The sequence below is a fragment of the Saccopteryx bilineata genome, chromosome 4 (genome assembly GCF_036850765.1).
Source record: "Saccopteryx bilineata isolate mSacBil1 chromosome 4, mSacBil1_pri_phased_curated, whole genome shotgun sequence".
In the NCBI taxonomy this organism is placed as follows: Eukaryota; Metazoa; Chordata; class Mammalia; order Chiroptera; family Emballonuridae; genus Saccopteryx; species Saccopteryx bilineata.
In genome coordinates, this window is record NC_089493.1 from 25,876,117 (window position 1) to 25,897,440 (window position 21,324).

General features: G+C 43.9%; 1 protein-coding gene across 11 annotated transcripts in view; it reads right to left on the minus strand.

Moving 5' to 3' along the window:
- The window catches only part of TTLL5 (tubulin tyrosine ligase like 5), a 308,772-nt gene that overhangs the window by 60,162 nt on the left and 227,286 nt on the right, over nt 1-21,324 (minus strand). For all 11 annotated transcript variants that reach the window (XR_010731041.1, XM_066272631.1, XM_066272636.1 and 8 more), the window contains one exon: nt 19,956-20,173. Coding sequence is in view for 10 of the 11 variants with exons in the window: in XM_066272631.1 (XP_066128728.1) it covers nt 19,956-20,173 (218 nt within the window). In the remaining variant the exon portion in view is untranslated. The remainder of the gene's footprint in view (nt 1-19,955; nt 20,174-21,324) is intronic.

A 21,324-nucleotide genomic window follows, 5' to 3' on the forward strand; every position in this document is an offset into this window, starting at 1 on the left:
CGGGCTTTTCAAACGCATCATTCAATGATGCATTACAAACAAATCATCTCTCTCTACGCTGAACTGTTGCCTGCATTTATCATTCTGAAAGATTTCTTTTAGTGCAAGGGTCACGATCAAATAGCTGCCTACGAATTCCACTCACATCAAGCCCAGACCACACCGTACAGCCAGCCTGTAGAACAAGCCGCCAGTCTAGGAGAGGTATAGTGAGTAAAATCCCCACGACCCATCTCGCCGGTGTCTCGTGAACCTTTAGTTCCTTTATTTGTGGTTTCCTCTGTTCTCCCCCCACCCCATTATTATGATCAGTGGAAACTTTTCTGAAAGTGATATTCTTTCTTTAAGATCTGTTTTGTTCATTACTTCACAAGGTTGACAGTGGTCTGGTGCTGTACTGTTTCTCTTCGGGTTCTTTTCAAGGCGTCCCACATCTCTGACACAGGGGTACTGGTTTTCTATTTCAATGGTTTAGTAGAGGTTTATCTTGGATTCGTGCCACCACATCAAGGATGACCTTTCTGTAGAAGGAAAGACCCACAAAAGGAAAATACTCAAGGTTTTACAGGAAGAGCAGAACTAGAAATGCTGATCTCGCCAGGGCTGTGGCCAACAGACACGATGGCATTCATGAAGGTCCTGATAAGAAACATCTCCAAACTACATCATTTTTTATAAAATATTGGTAACAACCAACCTCTTTCAATTCCCAAAAGAAAGAAGAAATCCGAAGACACAAGTTAGGTTCAAGAACTAAGTTCCGAAAAAAGAACACAGGCTTTTCTTAGCAAACATTTACTCGCAGACTGAATATCTCACAACTTTCCGTACAACACACCTATGTGCACACAGGTGTCTATGTGCCTCCTCCTTTACCTATCAGTCCAGGGGTTAGCAATACATTCCACAAATAGAACCTAATATGCTAATACTTAGCAAATAACAACGAGGACATTGTTAATTTGGGTCTGGTTACAAAACCAATTCAAACAGTGAAGTCAACTTCTGTGGACTAGTGGTGCATAGGATTCCATTTTATAAATATACTACACATCACCTAATCCACTCTATTTGTCATTATGTTTCTTTTTATTCCTAAAATTATTTGTGAGCCTTTTCCCTTTTTCATTAACCTTTCCAGAGGTGATCCTCCCTATTGTGAAGGCAATTTCACGCACTTCGTCACTGTGTATTTAACAAACACCTGACATGTGCCAGATGCTGGATGAGGCGCCGTTCTCTTGCATTCTCCCCTGCGCTAGGCTGTTCTTGGTGATGTTTGTATTTTTATTTTATTTGGGTTAATTTATTTAGCATTTCAAGTTAAGTGATTAACTCATTTTCAATACTTCTTGTCTTTTTATTATTTTTCTTTTTTTTTTTTTGTATTTTTCTGAAGCTGGAAGTGGGGAGAGACAGTCAGACAGACTCCCGCATGCGCCCGACCAGGATCCACCTGGCACGCCCACCAGGGGCGAGGCTCTGCCCACCAGGGGGCGATACTCTGCCCCTCCGGGGCGTCGCTCTGCCGTGACCAGAGCCACTCTAGCGCCTGGGGCAGAGGCCAAGGAGCCATCCCCAGTGCTCGGGCCATCTTTGCTCCAATGGAGCCTTGGCTGCGGGAGGGGAAGATAGAGACAGAGAGGAAGGAGGGGGGTGGGGGTGGAGAAGCAAATGGGCGCTTCTCCTATGTGCCCTGGCCAGGAATCGAACCCGGGACTTCTACACGCCAGGCCGACGCTCTACCGCTGAGCCAACCAGCCAGGGCCTGTATTTTTCTGAAGTTGGAAATGGAGAGGCAGTCAGACAGACTCCCACATGTGCCCGACCGGGATCCATCTGGCATGCACACCAGGAAGCGATGCTCTGCCCATTTGGGGCATTGCTCTGTTGCAACCAGAGTCATTCTAGCGCCTGAGGCAGAGGCCATAGAGCCATCCTCATTGCCCGGGCCAACCTTGTTCCAATGGAGCCTCAGCTGCAGGAGGAGAAGAGAGAGACAGAGAGGAAGGAGAGGGGGAGGGGTAGAGAAGCAGATGGGCGCTTCTCCTGTGTGCCCTGGCTGGGAATCAAACCTAGGACTCCTGCATGCCAGGCCGACGCTCTACCACTGAGCCAACTGGCCAGCGCCACTTCTTGTCTTTTTAAAAAACACAATTGAGGTTACAGGTTTACCTCTGAGTGCAGCTTTGGCTACTCCACACATTGATGTGCTTCCACGGACACGCAGTTCTTAATGTTTTGTGCTTTTCATTATGATTACCTCTAAGTGTATTCATCGTAGTTCAAATGTGTGAACTATTTGTTATTGAGTTTTGAGGTGTGTGGAGCCCTCGTTCGTGACACAGTATGTGCTGAATTGTGTTCCACATATACTTGAAAAGAAGGTATATTCTCCCTTTTGGATTCAGGAGTCCATGCACAGCTATTAATGTTTTTCAGACTATGAATTGTGATTCATAAGGGCATTGTAAAATTTAGGAGACACAATCAGCATTTTAAAAACAATAAGGAATAGTATTTTGAAAACCTTTTGTTTCATATACCTATGGATAGCTCTTTCTACTCGGTTATATATAAAATGTATTTTTATAATTTTAAGTGGTGGTCAAAGAAAGATTAAAAGCCACTTAATAGGCCCTGGCTAGTTGGCTCAATGGTAGAGAATCAGCCCGGCATGTGGAAGTCCCAGGTTTGATTCCCAGCCAGGGGACACAGGGGAAGCGCTCATCTGCTTCTCCACCTTTCCCACTCTCCTTTCTCTCTATCTCTCACTTCCCCTCCCACAGCCAAGGCTCCACTAGAGCAAAGTTGGCCCAGGCACTGAGGATGGCTCCATGACCTCTACCTCAGGTGATAGAATGGCTCAGATTGCAGCGAAGCAATGCCACAAAGGGGCCAAGCATTGCCCCCGGTGGGCATGCTGGGTGGATCCCGGTTGGGCACATGCAGGAAGGAGTCTATCTGCCTACCCCCCCGCCACCCGCCCCGGCTTCTCACTTCAGAAAAATACACACACACACAAAAAAAAGCCACTTAATAAAGCAAACTGCTGATTCTGCACTTCAAATATCCAAAATCCTCAGAAATTTCTGCTTGAGTTACTTACACTGATAGGAGTATATTTAAATAAACCACCCATTATAATAACAAACTGCCAATTTTTCTTTATAATTTTGTCACTTTTGATTTCTATATTTTGAATTTACGTTAAATGCATACAAGTTGCTTTTATTTCTACTATGCTTTTTTGCTTAATCCTCTTTTATCTATTGCTCTACTAGTTTTCCTTTCTAACCAGCATTGCACGGCTTACCTTTTTCCAATTCTTTGCCGTTCTGTGAGATTGCACTTTAGGCATGTCTCTTTTAAGCAGTCTATAACAGAACATTTAAAAAATGCAACTCGATAATCTATCTTTTAATAGAAGAGTATAATCTGTTAATATTTATTTATTGTCCTTTCTCATATATTTGGATTATTTTTATTATCTTCGTGTTTGTTTTCCACTTACCATCCTTTTCCTTTGCCTTTCTTCCCCTCTTTCCTGTTTTCCACTGGATTCATAGTTTCCCCGTTCCCCTTTCTCCCACTCTGTTGATTTGAAGGCCACAGACTGTACTCAATTATTTAGCTCTTGTTTACCTAAGAAAGTGTGAAGCCATTCAGTGTTTGTCTTGCCTTATTCTTTTTTTTTTATAAATAAATTTTTATTAATGTTAATGGGTGAAATCAATAAATCAGGGTAAATATATTCAAAGAAAACATGTCCAGGTTATCTTGTCATTCAATTATGTTGCATACCCATCACCCAAAGTCAGATTGTCCTCTGTCACCCTCTATCTAGTTTTCTTTGTGCCCCTCCCCCTCCCCCTCTCCCTCCTTCCCTCCCGCGCCCACCCCTGGTAACCACCACACTCTTGTCCATGTCTCTTAGTCTCATTTTTATGTCCCACCAATGTATGGAATCATGTAGTTCTTGATTTTTTCTGATTTACTTATTTCACTCCATATAATGTTATCAAGATCCCACCATTTTGCTGTAAATGATCTGATGTCATCATTTCTTATGGCTGAGTAGTATTCCATAGTGTATATGTGCCACATCTTCTTTATCCAGTCTTCTATTGAAGGGCTTTTTGGTTGTTTCCATGTCTTGGCCACTGTGAACAATGCTGCAATGAACATGGGGCTACATGTGTATTTACGTATCAATGTTTCTGAGTTTTTGGGGTATATACCCAGTAGAGGGATTGCTGGGTCATAAGGTAGTTCTATTTTCAGTTTTTTGAGGAACTATCATACTTTCTTCCATAATGGTTGTACTACTTTACATTCCCCCCAACAGCGAATGAGGGTTCCTTTTTCTCCACAGCCTCTCCAACATTGCTATTACCTGTCTTGTTGATAATAGCTAATCTAACAGGTGTGAGGTGGTATCTCATTGTAGTTTTGATTTGCATTTCTCTAATAACTAATGAAGATGAGCATCTTTTCATGTATCTGTTGGCCATTTGTATTTCTTTCTGGGAGAAGTGTCTGTTCATGTCCTCTTTCCATTTTTTATTGGATTGTTTGTTTGTTGTTGAGTTTTATGAGTTCTTTGTATATTTTGGATATTAGGCCCTTATCTGAGCTGTTGTTTGAAAATATCAATTCCCATTTAGTTGGCTGTCTGTTTATTTTGTCAGTTTCTCTTGATGAGCAAAAACTTCTTAGTCTGATGTAGTCCCATTCATTTATCTTTGCTTTCTCTTGCCTTTAGAGTCAAATTCATAAAATGCTCTTTAAAACCCAGGTCGAGGCCCTGGCCAGTTTGCTCATTGGTAGAGCATCGGCCTGGCATGCGGGGAACCCGGGTTCGATTCCCGGCCAGGGCACATAGGAGAAGCGCCCATTTGCTTCTCCACCACCCCCCCCCTCCTTCCTCTCTGTCTCTCTCTTCCCCTCCCGCAGCCAAGGCTCCATTGGAGCAAAGATGGCCCGGGCGCTGGGGATGGCTCCTTGGCTTCTGCCCCAGGCGCTAGAGTGGCTCTGGTCGCGGCAGAGCAACGCCCCGGAGGGGCAGAGCATCGCCCCCTGGTGGGCAGAGCGTTGCCCCTGGTGGGCGTGCCAGGTGGATCCTGGTCGGGCACATGCGGGAGTCTGTCTGACTGTCTCTCCCCATTTCCAGCTTTAGAAAAATACAAAATAAAAAAAAAATAAAATAAATAAATAAACGCCAGGTCCATGAGTTTAGTACCTATGTCTTCTTCTATGTACTTTATTGTTTCAGGTCTTATATTTAGGTCTTTGATCCATTTTAAATTATTTTTAGTACAAGGGGACAAGCTGTAGTTGAGTTTCATTCTTTTGCATGTGGCTTTCCAGTTTTCCCAGCACCATTTGTTGAAGAGGCTTTCTTTTCTCCATTGTGTGTTGTTGGCCCCTTTATCGAAAATTATTTGACCATATATATGTGGTTTTATTTCTGGACTTTCTATTCTGTTCCACTGGTCTGAGTGTCTATTTTTCTGCCAATACCATGCTGTTTTGATTGTCATGGCCCTATAATATAGTTTGAAATCAGGTATTGTAATGCCCCCAGCTTCATTCTTTTTCCTTAGGATTGCTTTGGCTATTCAGGGTTTTTTATAGTTCCATATAAATCTGATGATTTTTTGTTCCATTTCTTTAAAAAATGGCATAGGAATTTTGATGGGAATTGCATTAAATTTATAAATTGCTTTGGGTAATATGGCCATTTTGATTATATTTATTCTTCCTATCCAAGAACAAGGAATATTTTTCCATCTCATTGTATCTTTTTCAATTTCTTTTAACAATGCTTTGAAGTTTTCATTATATAGGTCCTTTACATTCTTGTTATGTTTATTCCTAGGTATTTTTTGTTGTTGTTGTTGCAATCGTGAAGGGGATTATTTTTTTGAGTTCGTTTTCTAATATTCCATTGTTGGCATATAGAAAGGCTATGGACTTTTGTATGTTAATTTTGTATCCTGCGACCTTACTGTATTGGTTTATTGTTTCTAGTAATCTTTTTGTGGAGTCTTTGGGGTTTTCGATGTATAGGATCATATCATCTGCAAAAAGTGATACCTTTACTTCTTCTTTTCTGATATGGATGCCTTATTCTTGACAAAAAGACCTAAAGTACCTTCACTATCCCCTGACTACTCTGGTCCTTGAATCTTGGCTTTGTTGTCTTAAAATAGTTTAATCTTTTTAAAGCCGACCAACAATTACTTTTATAGTCACTAATATTTATTGATACTTGATAACATTTTTGTACTTCATTGTTTCATGTTACCCAACACTTTTGCATTCCCTTTTACCCTACACAGTCTTTGTATACAACAGTTCTTTCACTGAAGGTCATGGGTGGTATATACTCTTAGACTTTAAATATTTCAAATTACTTTTATTTTGCCTTCTCTCTTGAATGACAGTTTAGCAATGTATAAAATTCCGGACTGAAAGTTACTTTACTTCAACACTTTGAAACTATTAGTTCTTGTTTTCTGCCACCAATGACTGCTGGAGAGAAGAATGCTGGTATTCTGTGTTCCTTTGTAGTAAAAGTGAATTTTCTCAGATATATGTAAGACTTCCCTTTATGCTTAATGTTTTGCAGTTTCACTAGGATGTGTCTGGAGGTACATTTTGGTACATGGAATAAATTTTTAAGCTAAAGATGCATGTCTTTGATTCCAGAAAATTCTCAGTTATTACTTTTTAAAGAATTGCTTGTTAGTCTGACCTGTGGTGGCGCAGTGGATAAAGTGTCGACCTGGAAATGCTGAGGTCGCCGGTTCAAAACCCTGGGCTTGCCTGGTCAAGGCACATATGGGAGTTGATACTTCCAGCTCCTCCCCCCTTCTCTCTCTGACTCTCCTCTCTCTCTCTGTCTCTCTCCTCTCTAAATGAATAAATTTTAAAAAAATTAAAAAAAACCCAAAAGAATTGCTTGTCCACCTATTATCTCAGGTCTCTCCACTGACACTCCTATCAGAGTCACATGTCATGTCCCACAAGACATGTATATCAGATACATGACCCAACATTTCATCTGTAAAGAAATTCATGTCCTAGTTGTTGCTTTTGTTGGTACCTTTCTTAATATTAGATTTATTCATGTGTTTTAGAATTTGGTTTGCAGGCTCATTTTGAATAGGAATGAGTCTCCCCTTGTCTCTCTACTTGTTTATCCTTCCCTATCTGAAGATGTTCTAGTTGCCTCCACCCAGTCCCCTGGACCCCAGTCCAGACCAGACTTGACAGTGGCATTTTGGTGCCCTGGCCTCAGCAGCACTTGGAAATCCAGGTGAGTTTGAGACGGGAACAGTTGTCAGGGCATGTCATACCTACCCGACTCTGTAGGCCCGTCGTCTCATACAACAAGGCCCACACCAGTCCTGCCAGGCTCCCACCAGGAGAGCCACTGCGTTCTTCAGCTCAGGCTTTCTTTCTTACCTTGGTACTGTTGACATTTTGGACTGGATAATTCCTGGTTGAGGGGAACTGCCTTGTGCTTTGCAGGATGTTAGCAGTATCCCTAGACTCTACTCACTACATGCCAACAGCAGACCCACCACCCCAGGCGCCCTGTTAGGAAAACCAAAAATGACTGTAGATATTGCCAACATCATCCCCAGTTGAAAACCACTGCGTTCTTTTCCACTAATGAGCCCGGTTTGAGTTTCTCCTCTGGGGTAGGGCACTCGCAGGCCCTGGTACGCCACCGGAGCTGAGCCCCAGGCGGCCACTGCTTGCTTCCAAAGCAGAGTTCAGAGAGCTTGTTGCTGCAGCCTCCTTCGCTGGTTCTCATTACTTCTGTACACTTTGGGGCCAAAGAGGTTTCTCTTGTTTTGTAGCTCAGCAATGCCCTTTTGGTTTTCTTCTTTAAGCTTTTTATCTCTGGCTGCTCTGTGTTTGAAGCAGAGGGAGAATATTAAGTGTGAACTTATGGAGCCAACTTGACTGGGAGTCAGTAGGTCCAAATCTAATCTTTTGTTTTGTTTGAAACTCAGCCTTTGCCTTCAATTGTCATCAGAGTTATTAGTGTTCAGGAAATCAGAATGTGTTTGAATTTCCATAGCCTTGCTAGCTAGAGCCAAATCACACTTATGGATATCATCTTACTAACAACAAAAACATGATTTCTCTTAACAGGGAACAATAGCAGCAGCAGAAACTACCACTACACCAACCAGCACGCATGCACGCCTCATATATGGCAGGGAAATACACGATCTCATTTAATCCTAAGAAAGACTCCACGATGTAGGGAATCTTTTACAGATAATGAAACAGAAGCTAAGAGATATCCCTAAACAACTCAATTAAGTGAAGGAACCTGGGTTCCAATCAAACTGGAAATCCTGGGCTGTATGCAGTTGTGCTCCACTGCCTCTCATAACACTCTACATAGTATGAATGACCAATAGTAATTGTTATTTACTGACCCTTGATGCATACCCCTTGGTGCAAAAAACTATTTCACTACCACCAGCATCATTTCCGAATATAAGCTATATAAGGAGCTGGGGCCTGCATTCATCTCTTCTTCCTCAAAAACAAACTTCATGAAAGCAGGGCTCACGTCTGTTTTGTCCACTGGTGTTATCAGCAATCTCCAGAGCAATGCACAGCATAGTAGACTTTTAATATATACAGACGGGAAGCAGAACACATATAGAAAGAAAAAAATAAGAAGAGGTAGATGGCATAGTCAGATGAGGAGCTACGGTTGGGGCACTTACTAAAGCAGCAGCAAGGTGATAAATTAAAACTTGATCTTGAATAAAAGGCAGGACTTAAGATTCAAGAGGCTACGAGGCCTGGCCTGTGGTGGCACAGTGGATAGAGTGCCCACCTGGAATGCTGAGGTTGCTGGTTCGAAATTCTGGGCTTGCTGGTTCAACGTGCATACGACCAGCAACCAATGAACAGCTAGAGTGAAGCAACTACTTCTTGTCCTCCCCTCCACTTGTAAACTCAGTCAATAAAATCTTAAACAAACAAACAAAAAGGCTACAAGCATTCTGTAGAGAGGGGCTGACATGAGCATGTAGGAACAACAGCGGAGCAGACTGCGCATGTGGGCAGTCCAGTTCAGGGACGCCCGGAGACAGGGTAGATACCGTGCTGCAGAAGGCTGCACTGTCAGAGTAGGGCTTCAGCTTGCTCTAGCAGGCACTTGAACGCCTCCAAAGACTTCAGGAAGAAAATTCAATATTTTAAAATTGCTTCCTAGGCTTACTAGTGCACCCTATTTCTTTAAGAATCAATTTAGGCCCTGGCCGGTTGGCTCAGCGGTAGAGCATCGGCCTAGCGTGCGGAGGACCCGGGTTCGATTCCCGGCCAGGGCACACAGGAGAAGCGCCCATTTGCTTCTCCACCCCTCCGCCGCGCTTTCCTCCCTGTCTCTCTCTTCCCCTCCCGCAGCCAAGGCTCCATTGGAGCAAAGATGGCCCGGGTGCTGGGGATGGCTCTGTGGCCTCTGCCTCAGGCGCTAGAGTGGCTCTGGTCGCAACATGGCGACGCCCAGGATGGGCAGAGCATCGCTCCCTGGTGGGCAGAGCATCGCCCCTGGTGGGCGTGCCGGGTGGATCCCGGTCGGGCGCATGCGGGAGTCTGTCTGATTGTCTCTCCCTGTTTCCAGCTTCAGAAAAAAAAAAAAAAAAAAAAAAGAATCAATTTAGACTGTTTAAAGACTTTTGCCTTTCTCTACTTGGTTTTCTCTTTAGTCAAGAACCAATTATAAGCCTGACCTGTGGTGGCGCAGTGGATAACGCATCGACCTGGAAATGCTGAGGTCGCCGGTTCAAAACCCTGGGCTTGCCTGGTCAAGGCACATATGGGAGTTGATGCTTCCAGCTCCTCCCGCCTTCTCTCTCTCTCTCTCCCTCTCTCTCTCCTCTTTAAAAATGAATAAAGAAAAAAAGAAAAAAAAAAAAAAAGAACCAATTATAATAGTTTGTTTTTTCAAAATGATACCTTTCATCCACTTTTTAAAATTTAGTAGCATACAATTATGCATAGTGTTCCCATAACTTTTCAAAATCTTTTCTCTTATTTTAATTCTCTTATTTTTCTGGCAGAGTTATGTTGATTTTCTCTTTCCCTGACCCCAAACTAAACAGTGTTTTGAACTTAACTAATTTTATTGCTTGATTTTCATTTACATAACTTTTCTTTTTGATTTTCCTTGATCTGTTTTTCTTAGCTTTTAAAATTTATTTTATTTATTTATTTAATTAATTTTTTTTTTTTTTCATTTTTCCGAAGCTGGAAACGGGGAGGCAGACAGACTCCTGCATGCGCCCGACCGGGATCCACCCGGCATGCCCACTAGGGGGCGATGCTCTGCCCCTCTGGGGCGTCGCTCTGTTGCGTCCAGAGCCATTCTAGCGCCTGAGGCAGAGGCCACAGAGCCATCCCCAGTGCCCGGCCATCTTTGCTCCAATGGAGCCTCGCTGCGGGAGGGGAAGAGAGAGACAGAGAGGAAGGAGGGGGAGGGTGGAGAAGCAAATGGGCGCCTCTCCTATGTGCCCTGGCCGGGAATTGAACCCGGGACTCCTGCACGCCAGGCCGACGCTCTACCACTGAGCCAACCGGCCAGGGCCTAATTAATTATTTTATTTACCCTTTTCTAACTGTCAGAGATGAAAGCTTAGTTCAAGTGTGACACCAAAGATGCGTGCATACTCACCAGATTCAGCATCTGCCCTGTCTGTGGCAAACATTACTAATCAACCAAAGCACTGTTTTCCTCCATTGATTTGAAAGACAGAGAGGAAGAGAGGAAGAGAGAAAGAGGGGCAGAGATGAGATGGAGGAGAGAGGAAGAGAGGGAGAGACACAGAGAGAGAGAGAGAGACAGACTGACAGAAACAGACAGACAGGAAGGGAGAGAGATGAGAAGCATCAATTCATAGTTGTGGCACCTTAGCTGTTCATTGATTGCTTCTCATATGTACCTCAACTGGGGGGCTCAAGCTGAGCCAGTGACACCTTACTCAAGCAAGCAATCTTAAGCCTTCAAACCAGTGACCTTGGGCTCAAGCCATCAACTATGGGATCATGTCTATGATCCCATGCTCAAGCTGGCGACCGGGTGGTCGAGCTGGTGAGCCTGCACTCAAGTCAGAATAGCCCATACCCTAAGCTGGTGACCTCGAGGTTTAGAACCTGGGTCCTCAAAATCCCAGGTCAATGCTCTATCTATTGTGCTACCACCTGATCAGGCTGCATCAAATCTTTAAATCTTTAGATTGCTTTGGGTACTACAAACAGTTTAACAATGTTAATTCTTACAATCCATGAGCATAGAATATCTTTCCATTATTTGTGTCTTCTTCAATTTCTTTCACCAATGTCTTATAGTTTTCACTATGTAGATCTTTTGCCTCCTCAATTAAACTTATTCTGAGGTATTTTATTTTTGATGCAATTATATATGGGATTGTTTTCTTAATTTCTCTTTCTGATAGTTAGTGTATAGAAATGCAACTGATTTTTTGTATATTGGGTTTGTATCCTGCAACTTTACTAAATTCATTTATTAGTTCTAACCGGTTTTTTTTTGGGGGGGGGAAACTTGAGGGTTTTCTATATATAATTAATGTCATGTGCAAATAGAGACAGTTTTACTTCTTCCTTTCTAATTTGGATGACTTTTATGCTTTTTCTTGTCTAAATGCTCTGGCAAGGACTTCTAGTACCATGATGAATATAAAAAATGGAGATAATGGGCATCATTGTCATGTTCTGATATGTACAGTTCTTATTCAATATAGTTTGTAATAGAATTTTGATTCAAGTTACTTTATCTCTTTTTATTGTAAAGTGGTTAGAGTATGAGGACTACATATTTTCTACTTTTCAAGGATTTCATTGAAATGTTCTAGTTTATAAAAATATTCTATCAGAGCTCTGCAGGATATACAGTTGCATATCTACTAATTTAATCTCATTAATGGCATTGTTCAAAACCCTGTCATTATTTTTGGCCTATTTTGCCAATAATGACTATTGTATTCTCATTTTTGAAAGGTTTTGCTCTATATTGTCTCTCATGTTTATCTTTGTATACTTTTCCTCAGAACTTTGGCAGAAATTGAGATTTGTCCTTTATTTCACTAATTAAATTTTCTAAAGTGACCAATCTCTATTCACTGTGTTCAACCCAATTTTTCACATAGTTATTTCTAACTTCCATGCAGTCCTCCCTGCCTCAGGCTGCTTGCTCTCTCTATAGGAGAGCTTTTCTAGATGAGCTCCCTCTTAGATTTTGTCAAGAATATACACAAGCCTGACCTGTGGTGATGTAGTGGGTAAAGCATCGACCTGGAACGCTGAGGTCGCCAGTTGGAAACCCTGGGCTTGCCTGGTCAAGGCACATATGAGAAGCAATTACTACAAGTTGATGCTTCCTGCTCCTCCCCTGCCCCCTTTCTCTTTCTCTCTCTCTTTCCTCTCTAAAAAAAAATTTAAAAAAAATCAATAAATAAAATCTTAAAAGAAAAGAATATACATTAGGAATTTTCTAAAATTTTTCTTTTTTGCTTCGACTTATTTCAGAGGTTGGCAGCTCCTTTGAACCTTCTTCATGGGGATTTCCTTAAGCTGTACTCCCTATTCCCAGGACCCAAGGTTTTAAAATATTTATTCCTCTTCAGAAAGGAAAGTCTAAGTTTAAGGACTTATGACCACGGAGGAATGGATACAGATTCTGTCAAACATTGGTGTAAGTTCCTGTCTCTTTTAAAAAGGGATTTTCGTAGTCAGAAAAGAAGAAAGGGAAGTGAGAGATGGGAAACACCTGGCAGTTATGTTACCATTTTAACAACTGGTTTAACAAACGGGGGGCAGAAACGAAAAGTTAGATTTCAGTTTAAATCACACATATATGAACCACCAAAGGAAGACCCAGCACTCCATTTCTTCTCCCTGCTGGACCACACCTCCCCAATGTAACCTTTGGTTAGGTGTGGTTATCGTCGTGCCCAGCTCTCTGAGTGCCACCACTGACAGGCCCAAATGCAGACGGCTGGTAGAGGAGAGTCTAAGCGGCAGACTCCTTGACTGGCCCCATCTCGCTTCCCCCAGCGCCGACCCTCAGAGTGAGGGCATTCTCTGGGGTATTCCAGGTCTGTCACTGAGTCCTAGACTGCACTCTTATAGGAAGGTAGGGTATAAAACCCCTTAATGTTGTTCTTCACTCTAATCCTCCTACATCTAACAGAAATCCGCGCCCCCCCCCACCTCAGCATAAGAGTGACACTAATTCTTCCCTCTGCTGAGCTTTTTATTGGCCTTGTAAGTGGGAAAACTGGTGTGAAAGGGGAAGAATGTAAGTTCTTAAGTGCTTACATTGCACTTTCTCAAAGGCAGTATTTTAGGATGATTAATCTGCCATTTGCTGTAGAGAATGGATCTGAATAATTGGTGGGTATTTGAAGTGAGTGGTCTACTGGGAAGAGCCTGGGGTTAGCACAATAGCTGAGGTGGACTCCAGCCCTGGCTCTGCCACATTCACAGCCCCACACCATGCCTCTGCACTACACATCTATGATTATTGTGACAGTGTGATTTATGATAAGAAATACACTTTTGGTCTTCCTCCTGCTTCTGGCTCATAGCTGACCAAACCCTTGGAATTTCCTAAGTGTTACGAGTGATAAAGGTGTCTTTTGCTCTATTATAGAGGTGGCTTTGGAATCACCTAAAAATGGGGGCTGGATGCCAGGAGAACCAACCATGTAATTAGAGGGCTGGAGCTTTCAGTTGACTCAAACACTAATTGGCCAATGATTAATCAATCATGCCTATGTAATTCAAGGCTCCACAGAACCCCAAGATAATGAGGTTTGGAGAACTTCCAGGCTGGTGCACACATGGAGCTGTAGGCAAAGCGGTGCCATGGAGACAGCGTGGCAGCTCTGCGCCCTTATCCTACACATCTCTTCCATCTGGCTGCTCCTGAGTTGCAGCCTTCTATAATAAGCATGTTTCTCTGAGTTCTGTGAGCCATTCTAGCAAAGTAGTCAAACCGAAAGAGTGGGTTTTCGGAATCTCTCATATGTGGCCAATAGGTACAGGTAACCTGGATTTGCACTGGCATTCTGGTTGGAAGGGGAACTTCTAATCTCTAGCTGGCTGGTCAGAAGCACAGGTTACATGTCTGGGTTTGTGACTGGCATCTGAAAGTGTGTCTGTGTGTGCATGCGCATGTGTGTGCATGCAGTCTTACAGGACGGAACCCTTAACCTGTGGAATCTGATGCTAGCTCCTGGTAGACAGAGTCAGAACTGGGACTCTTGGAGAACCCGCTGGTATCTGAGGCTTACGCACTCATGTGAAGGGAAACCCTCCCCCTGCCTCTGCCTACACTGGAATTGGGTCCAGGAATCTTTTTTTTATTTTTTTATTTTAACTTATTGATATTTAGGGAGAAAGGAAGAGAAAGAAACATTGATGTATTATTTGATGCATTCATTGGTTGATTCTTGCATGTGCTCTGACTAGGGAATCAAACCCTCAACCTTGGTGTATCGGATGGTGCTCTAACCAACTGAGCTAACAGGCAAGGCCAGGAACTCTTTTTAAGTATATTTTTTGGAAATGCATAATTTAGAGAATCCTATACTAAAGGAGGGATATGCTACAGATCCAATCATATTTCTTAACACTACAAATGAGAAAAGGTTGAAAAGTTGAAAGAGATGGTTAACCTACAATATGACACCTATGCTCACTCACATCAAGAACCTACTGCTGGCCCTGGCCGGTTGGCTCAGTGGTAGAGCGGCCTGGCGGGCAAGAGTCCCGGGTTTGATTCCCGGCCAGGGTACACAGGAGAAGCGCCCATCTGCTTCTCCACCCCTCCCCCTCTCCTTCCTCTGTCTCTCTCTTCCCCTCCCACAGCCAAGGCTCCATTGGAGCAAAGTTTGCCTGGGCGCTGAGGATGGCTCTGTGGCCTCTGTCTCAGGCACTAGAATGGCTCTGATTGCAACAGAGCGACGCCCCAGATGGGCAGAGCATCGCCCCCTGGTGGGCATGCCGGGTGGATCCTGGTCAGGGGCATGCGGGAGTCTGTCTGACTGCCTCCCCATTTCTAACTTTAGAAAAATACGAAAAAAAAAAAAAAAAAAAGAACCTACTGCTGGACCATCGTAACTCCCTACCATTTTGCCTCACTTTAGAGAATTGGATGTGAAAAAGATACTTTTTTTTTAACCTGATCCTACTTTTATATTTTTCTGACATTAATTTCTGAGCATCTTTCATCCTATTTCTGACATCACCCAATGCTTGGGTTGGCTTAGCTGGCATTTGGTTGTACTGCACCGCTGAGCTCCGAGGGCCATCCTCCCCGGATGCCCAGCAGCTTGTAATGGACGCCCTTGTCCTGGTGCTGAGACAGAACCGCAGTCACCTTCCAGCCCCAGAGGTCACCCTGAAGAAGAAGTTCCAAAGCCTGGGGAAGGAAAGTTAACCCCAGCTGTTTAGAGAAAAGCACCTTGGTTAAGTCTGGAGTTTCTTGCCGTCTTCTTTCTTCAGAGGAGTCCCAAGGTACGACAGCTCTGACCCTGCCCTTCCCAGGCCATCTCTATCTAGTCTATGAGTGATGCCCAGGTCCCTGGCAAACCTGCACTGCTCAGGTTTCTCTCCCTATTTCCTGGAGAGAGTTACGCTCCAGGCTCTGCGGGAAAGGTCATTTATGAGGAAGGGACGATTCGTACGCATGTTGTTGTTCACAGGCTGTCACACTTCTCAGTTCAGCTGACCGCCGGAAGAAATACCTGCAATAGTTTGGAAAGGAGGACCTGAAGTGGGTACTAACTTATGAAGTGCTGCAGACATTAGAGAGGAAAATCAAGGCAGGCTGCTGGCACTACAGAAAAGGTTAAGAACGGTCTCCATCAGTCTCTCCACAGAACTGACCAATGCCATTTAGCTGAAGGAGATGTAAGTGTACGCACTTGAGAACTCTGACAAAGAACTGCTGGGCCAAAAAGGGATGATGAGAGTGGCTGGGAAGCATCAGGATTAAAAAACAAATGTGCTCATAAAAAAGCTTTCAATGGAACAGACAGAAAACAAGTTATTTTGGGTAATTATTCAGTAGGGACAGTGGTTTTGTTTTACAGATGGGAAACTTAAACCTTTAGAGGGAAAGTGACCTGAATATTATCATAAAGAAACAGGACTCCACTGTTCTGATCCTCAACTCCCTTTGCACCAAAATCCAAACGACATTCCATCTTTTATGTCCTATTGTTCTCTAAAATCAACCGTCTAGGATGTGGAAACTTTGATGCTCTTGGAAATTGCTTCTATATTTGTGTAATGCCAACTTCTGTGCTAGGAGAATTTTGAAGTTCAACCCCAAAACACAGGGCTTGGCATGGCCAACAGCTCATTACAACTTCTCATTAGTTGTGTCTCCTGGGGCAACTATGGCATTCCTGAGTGTGACTCAGTATCACCAGTCACAACGGAGGGCTCCTGATTAGTCCAAACTGAGCTGAAGTAAGGGCTACAATGAGCTTTGAGCCAATGAAGTAAAACAGCTAGGATGAAGAAAGCAAACAAATATAGACGAAAATGTCATGAACTGCCCTCTCAGCGTTAACTAGAATACCTAACACTTACTTTATATATGTTAGGTGCCAGGCACTGTGTCCTTGGCATCCATTAATTCATTCATTTTGCCCAATAACCCTCTGAGGCAGGTACTATTATTATCTTTATTTTAAAATAGGAAACTGAGCCACAAAGACGTTAAGTAACATGCTATGCTAGCCAGACACATGAATTACTTTAGAATAAGAACATATCAACGAATACTGAGGATCCCAACTTGAAAAGCCTTGAAAGGTTTCTCTAGGTTAAAAATAACTTCATCAATCCAAGTAAAGTATGGAGTTTAGTGCCTAGTAATGCACCAATGGCAGTTTCTTAGTATGGTACGTTCTTCAAATGTACCATAGCTATAGAAGACGTTTACGGTGGGGAAACTGGGCATACTAACCTTTAATGTGTACTATCTTCAAGACTTTTCTATAAATCTAAATTTATTCTAAAATAAAAAGATTATTTAAGCCTGACCTGTGGTGGCGCAGTGGATATAGTGTACACCTGGAAATGCTGAGGTCGCCGGTTCGAAACCCTGGGCTTGCCTGGTCAAGGCACATATGGGAGTTGATGCTTCCAGCTCCTCCCCCCTGTCTCTCTCTCCTCTCTCTGTCTCTCTCTCTCCCTCTCTCTCCTCTCTAAAATGAATAAATAATAATAAAAAAAAGGTTATTTAAAAAAAACCCCTCTTATCTGGATTCTTCATAAAGGGAATTTTTCATTGAGTCAATATAGATAAAAACAATGTTTTTCTTTTTCCTAAAAATCAGAACACTGAAAACAGGGGGCCCTCACAACACCGTACATTTTACATGTATGAGAGAACATTAAGGTCTCCATTAGTGCTAACTTATTTAGCTTCAGAGACTTGTGCTAGAGTTTTAAAGGCAAATTGGAAACTATTTCCTGGAACAACGCCTCACAGCATGCCTTTTGATTCTTGGATTATATTTCTTAAATACTGAAGAAATCTGCTTTTCCCCCCCTTCTGTGCATTTTTGGTGCTGAGCTGTTTCCGGTTTTCCCACACTCCTGCCTGTCAGAGAGGAGAAACCACAAAAATGCAGCAAAGCAAAGTCCGTCCACAGAGCTGCAGTCCCACCTCGGAAGGTTGAAGAGTTCTCTCGCCAGCAGCGAGTTGAGGGCAGGGCGTGGTGTTCTCCAATGTCCAGCCCTGCTGCCTGCTGACCGAGCCTACCTCTCTACCAGCAGGCCAGCTAGCCACACAGGCCACCACGGGCCAGGTTGGGGTACTGGCAGTAATCAGAGAATCCACAAACAGAAAGCACACCCGCAAATTCAACATTCACATTCAACTCACTCATTCTCCTACCTAGCTGTGGGCTTCTCAAACCTGTGAAGGACAGAGTAGTTAGGATGCTGGTGCTGGCTCTCACTCCATGTACTGCACAGGTAATAACTCTGATAATATTTACCACTGTCCTAGACAGATGTTCTTTTTACCCCCATTCACATGTGAGGAAACTAAGGCCCTGAGATTAATAACCTGTAACCTGCCGAAGGCCTCAAGTCAGTGAAGTGCGGAGCGGGGATGGGAATCCAGCAGTTGGGCTCCAGAGGGGGCGCCCTGAAGGTTTGCCTCTCCCCTTTCTAAAGTGAGGGGCCGACCAGCTTCCTTCCTATGGCACTGCTGGCTTTCCACCACCAACTGCAGCCTTCCTATTGCCCTTCCCTACGGCCCCAGAGAATTCTGCAAAGTGATTACAATGCCAATTATTCCCAGACCAGTGCTTGGCACTTAGTAGGCACTGAATAAATATTTGTTGGATAGATGAATAATGGTAGCAATATAATTAAAACAGTCACAAGGGACTGTTTTCAACCCAAATTCAGAATTTGATTCACTGTGCAAGGGGAGAAAAACAGTAACCGTTTTTGCAACATCATAGGATTCTTTCTTACAACTGGATTTGGTTTCGCAAAGGACAAATGAACGAGGAGCCGGGGAGCTGTAATGAGAACAGCAGAAATACACAAATCTCCTCTAGGTGTTTACACAAGAGATGTTTGCCTGCCTCTTCCAAACATCTTGGAAAAGTTCTCCAGTCTAAAATGGAGAAGGACTGTTAGAACCAACATCCCTTTACCAGTTTACCTCTGGTTCACTAGCTAAAAAATGGCAGGAGGTAGAGGAAGGATGTGACCGACAAGAATGTGACGGAGGAGTGAAATGCGTTTTTTGAGATAAAACCGACAGACTAGCAACAGTGCTGGCGGGAATCAATGCTGCAGCCTGAAGCTGGCTTTCAGGTTATTGACGTTAGGCTGTTAACTAAGAAACAAGACTCAGAGGGAGACTCTGACCAGCCCCTCTTTCCTGCTTTGGGAACTGAGCCTTGGCCCAAGGACCTGGAGACTCCTCATCCGGGCAGGAGGACTCCCACTCCCCACCTGCAGCTAGATGCCTGCCGTGCCCGCTGTTTCTGTCACCTATGTCCCCTCCACCTCAACTCTTGGAAATCACCCATTCTTATTTCGGAAATCTAAGGCCCCCACAATCCCCCTCACTCTCTCCTTTGTCAAAAATGTCGTACACACCCAGTGTTCTTCACTCTCTTTGGAATTTTCATGCATATGTGAATTCCCTGCGTGCATGTATTAAAACCTTGATTTTTCTCCTGTTAATCTATCTCTGTTAATTTGATTATTAACCCAGCCAGAAGAACTTAAAAGGTGGGAGAAAAAGTATTAATATTTTTTTAGACCCCATAGTATCAAGAATGTGGCCACACAGAGTCTGCTGACTAACGTCACGGAAGTTCATCTTCCCAATAAACCCCACTCCTGTCCCTACTCAAGTGCCTAAAAGTGAACAAACAAACAAGGGAAGGGCGTAGGGTATTGATTTTCCCATGAAACTCTATAGTCTGACTCTGTAGAATGACCAAGAGAAGAATACCTCCGGGAGGACTTCCTTTCCTTTCCCCAAGCCCACAGGCCAGCACTGTTACCTGGTGCACCGTCTGCCTGGAGCTCCTGCCAGAGGCTGTAAGAGGTGGTTAGCAACCACCGGACTCCCGCTTTGGTGGCAGCTCTCTCCCAATCCCTGGGAACCTAACAGAGCAGTGCCTGCCCCTCCCACAGGGTAAGCAAGAGAGCAAACTCAGGCAGTTCCAGTAGCTCCCCAGGCGAGTCTCGTCTGTAGCCAGAGCTGAGAACCAGAGTTGCCTTTATCGGCCATCGGGTGTACTTGTTTTCAACAAGTCAATACAAACTGTCTTGAAGATGCACAAGTAAAGAGTACTATTAGCTCGGAGTTGACACGACTCAGGAGACTGCTGAAAACTTACTTGGAAGCCCTCTGGAATGTTGCCTTTCTGAGGACTTGTCTGTGACTGGATGGGGGCTTGGGGGCCAGGGAGGAGGAAGAACTTGGAGGTGGCACCACTTTTTGTGGCAGAGTGGTTGGCTTCTGGCCGCTCGCTGTGGCACTTGAAATTCTGCAGGCTGCACCATTGTTCATCACCCATAAATTGGAGCTCGGTAGTGTGTGGCCGCCAAAGATGGCCTGTGAGAGAGAGAAGAGACAACGATCTGTGCTGACGCCCTTTACAGTCCCTTTGCTGTAAGAGAACGAGTGGTTTGTAACCCTCTGGTGAGACAAAAGGAAAAGGAAAACTGTCAAAATAAAGTAATTTTTGGGAAAAATCTTCCTAGTAATGCCATTGATGGCCAAGACCCAGGGAAGGGAAATCTCTTGAAGCAGAGTTGAGACGGTCTTGCTGAAAGACCCTGGGCAAGGAAGCAGGGCATCTGGGTACTGCACACAGGTCCACATGCATGAATTGGAAAAGCATTTGTTCTCTCAAGTCTGAGTTTTCCTCAGTGTTAAACTCAACCGCTATTTAACAAATGTCTCCTACTGGGGTCAAATATTAGAAGTGTATCACCTAACAAGAGTGGCTCAAAGCTTGACCCAGCCACAGAGCTCTGCACTCTAGAAGGTCTGCCCCTCTGCGGAAGGGAGTGAGTCAGCACGGGTCAGGCACAGGCGAGGACACAGAACGAGAAAGAACGCTGAGCCGCCACCATGCTCTGAGTGCTACTGGCAGAATTCGCTACCAGTTGCCACCTTGTTGACCTAACGTTACATGTACATTTTTTTTTAACTTTAAAAAAACTTTTTTTATTGATTGATTTTATTGAGAGAGATAGACTACACTATCAATATTTTTTATCTTTATTTTTTAAGGTAAAAAGGAGAAACTGAGTAGCTTTAGTGAAGTGTTAACTAACCCTTCAATACTCATGTGTGGGAATATCCCATTTCAGGGAAATGTGTGTACAGGTTCTGGGCGAGGCAGATGTGAGGGGGACCAAGGGGTCGTGCATGCAGTGATGTGTTTCAGAGACCTGACAAAGAACAAAGTGATTTCAGAGGTGGAGGACTGTAGCACTTTCAAAAGAACCAATCTGAGATGTTCCATATCTCTGCAAACAACCCCCAAGAGTTCACTCAACTGACTTTCCTCTCTGAGCCGAAGAAGGGGCACAAAGAAAGCTGAGTCCGTGGGCAAAGCCAGGAGTGCAGCTATGTGGAGTGTGGCAGGTTTTCAGAGGGTCCGAGAGGGCCCAGGGGCCCTGCTGCTGCTCCAGCAAGCCTTCTGGGGACTTGAACCAGAAGGAGCACCAGGAGGCCAGGCTGTGGCACTGGCTCCA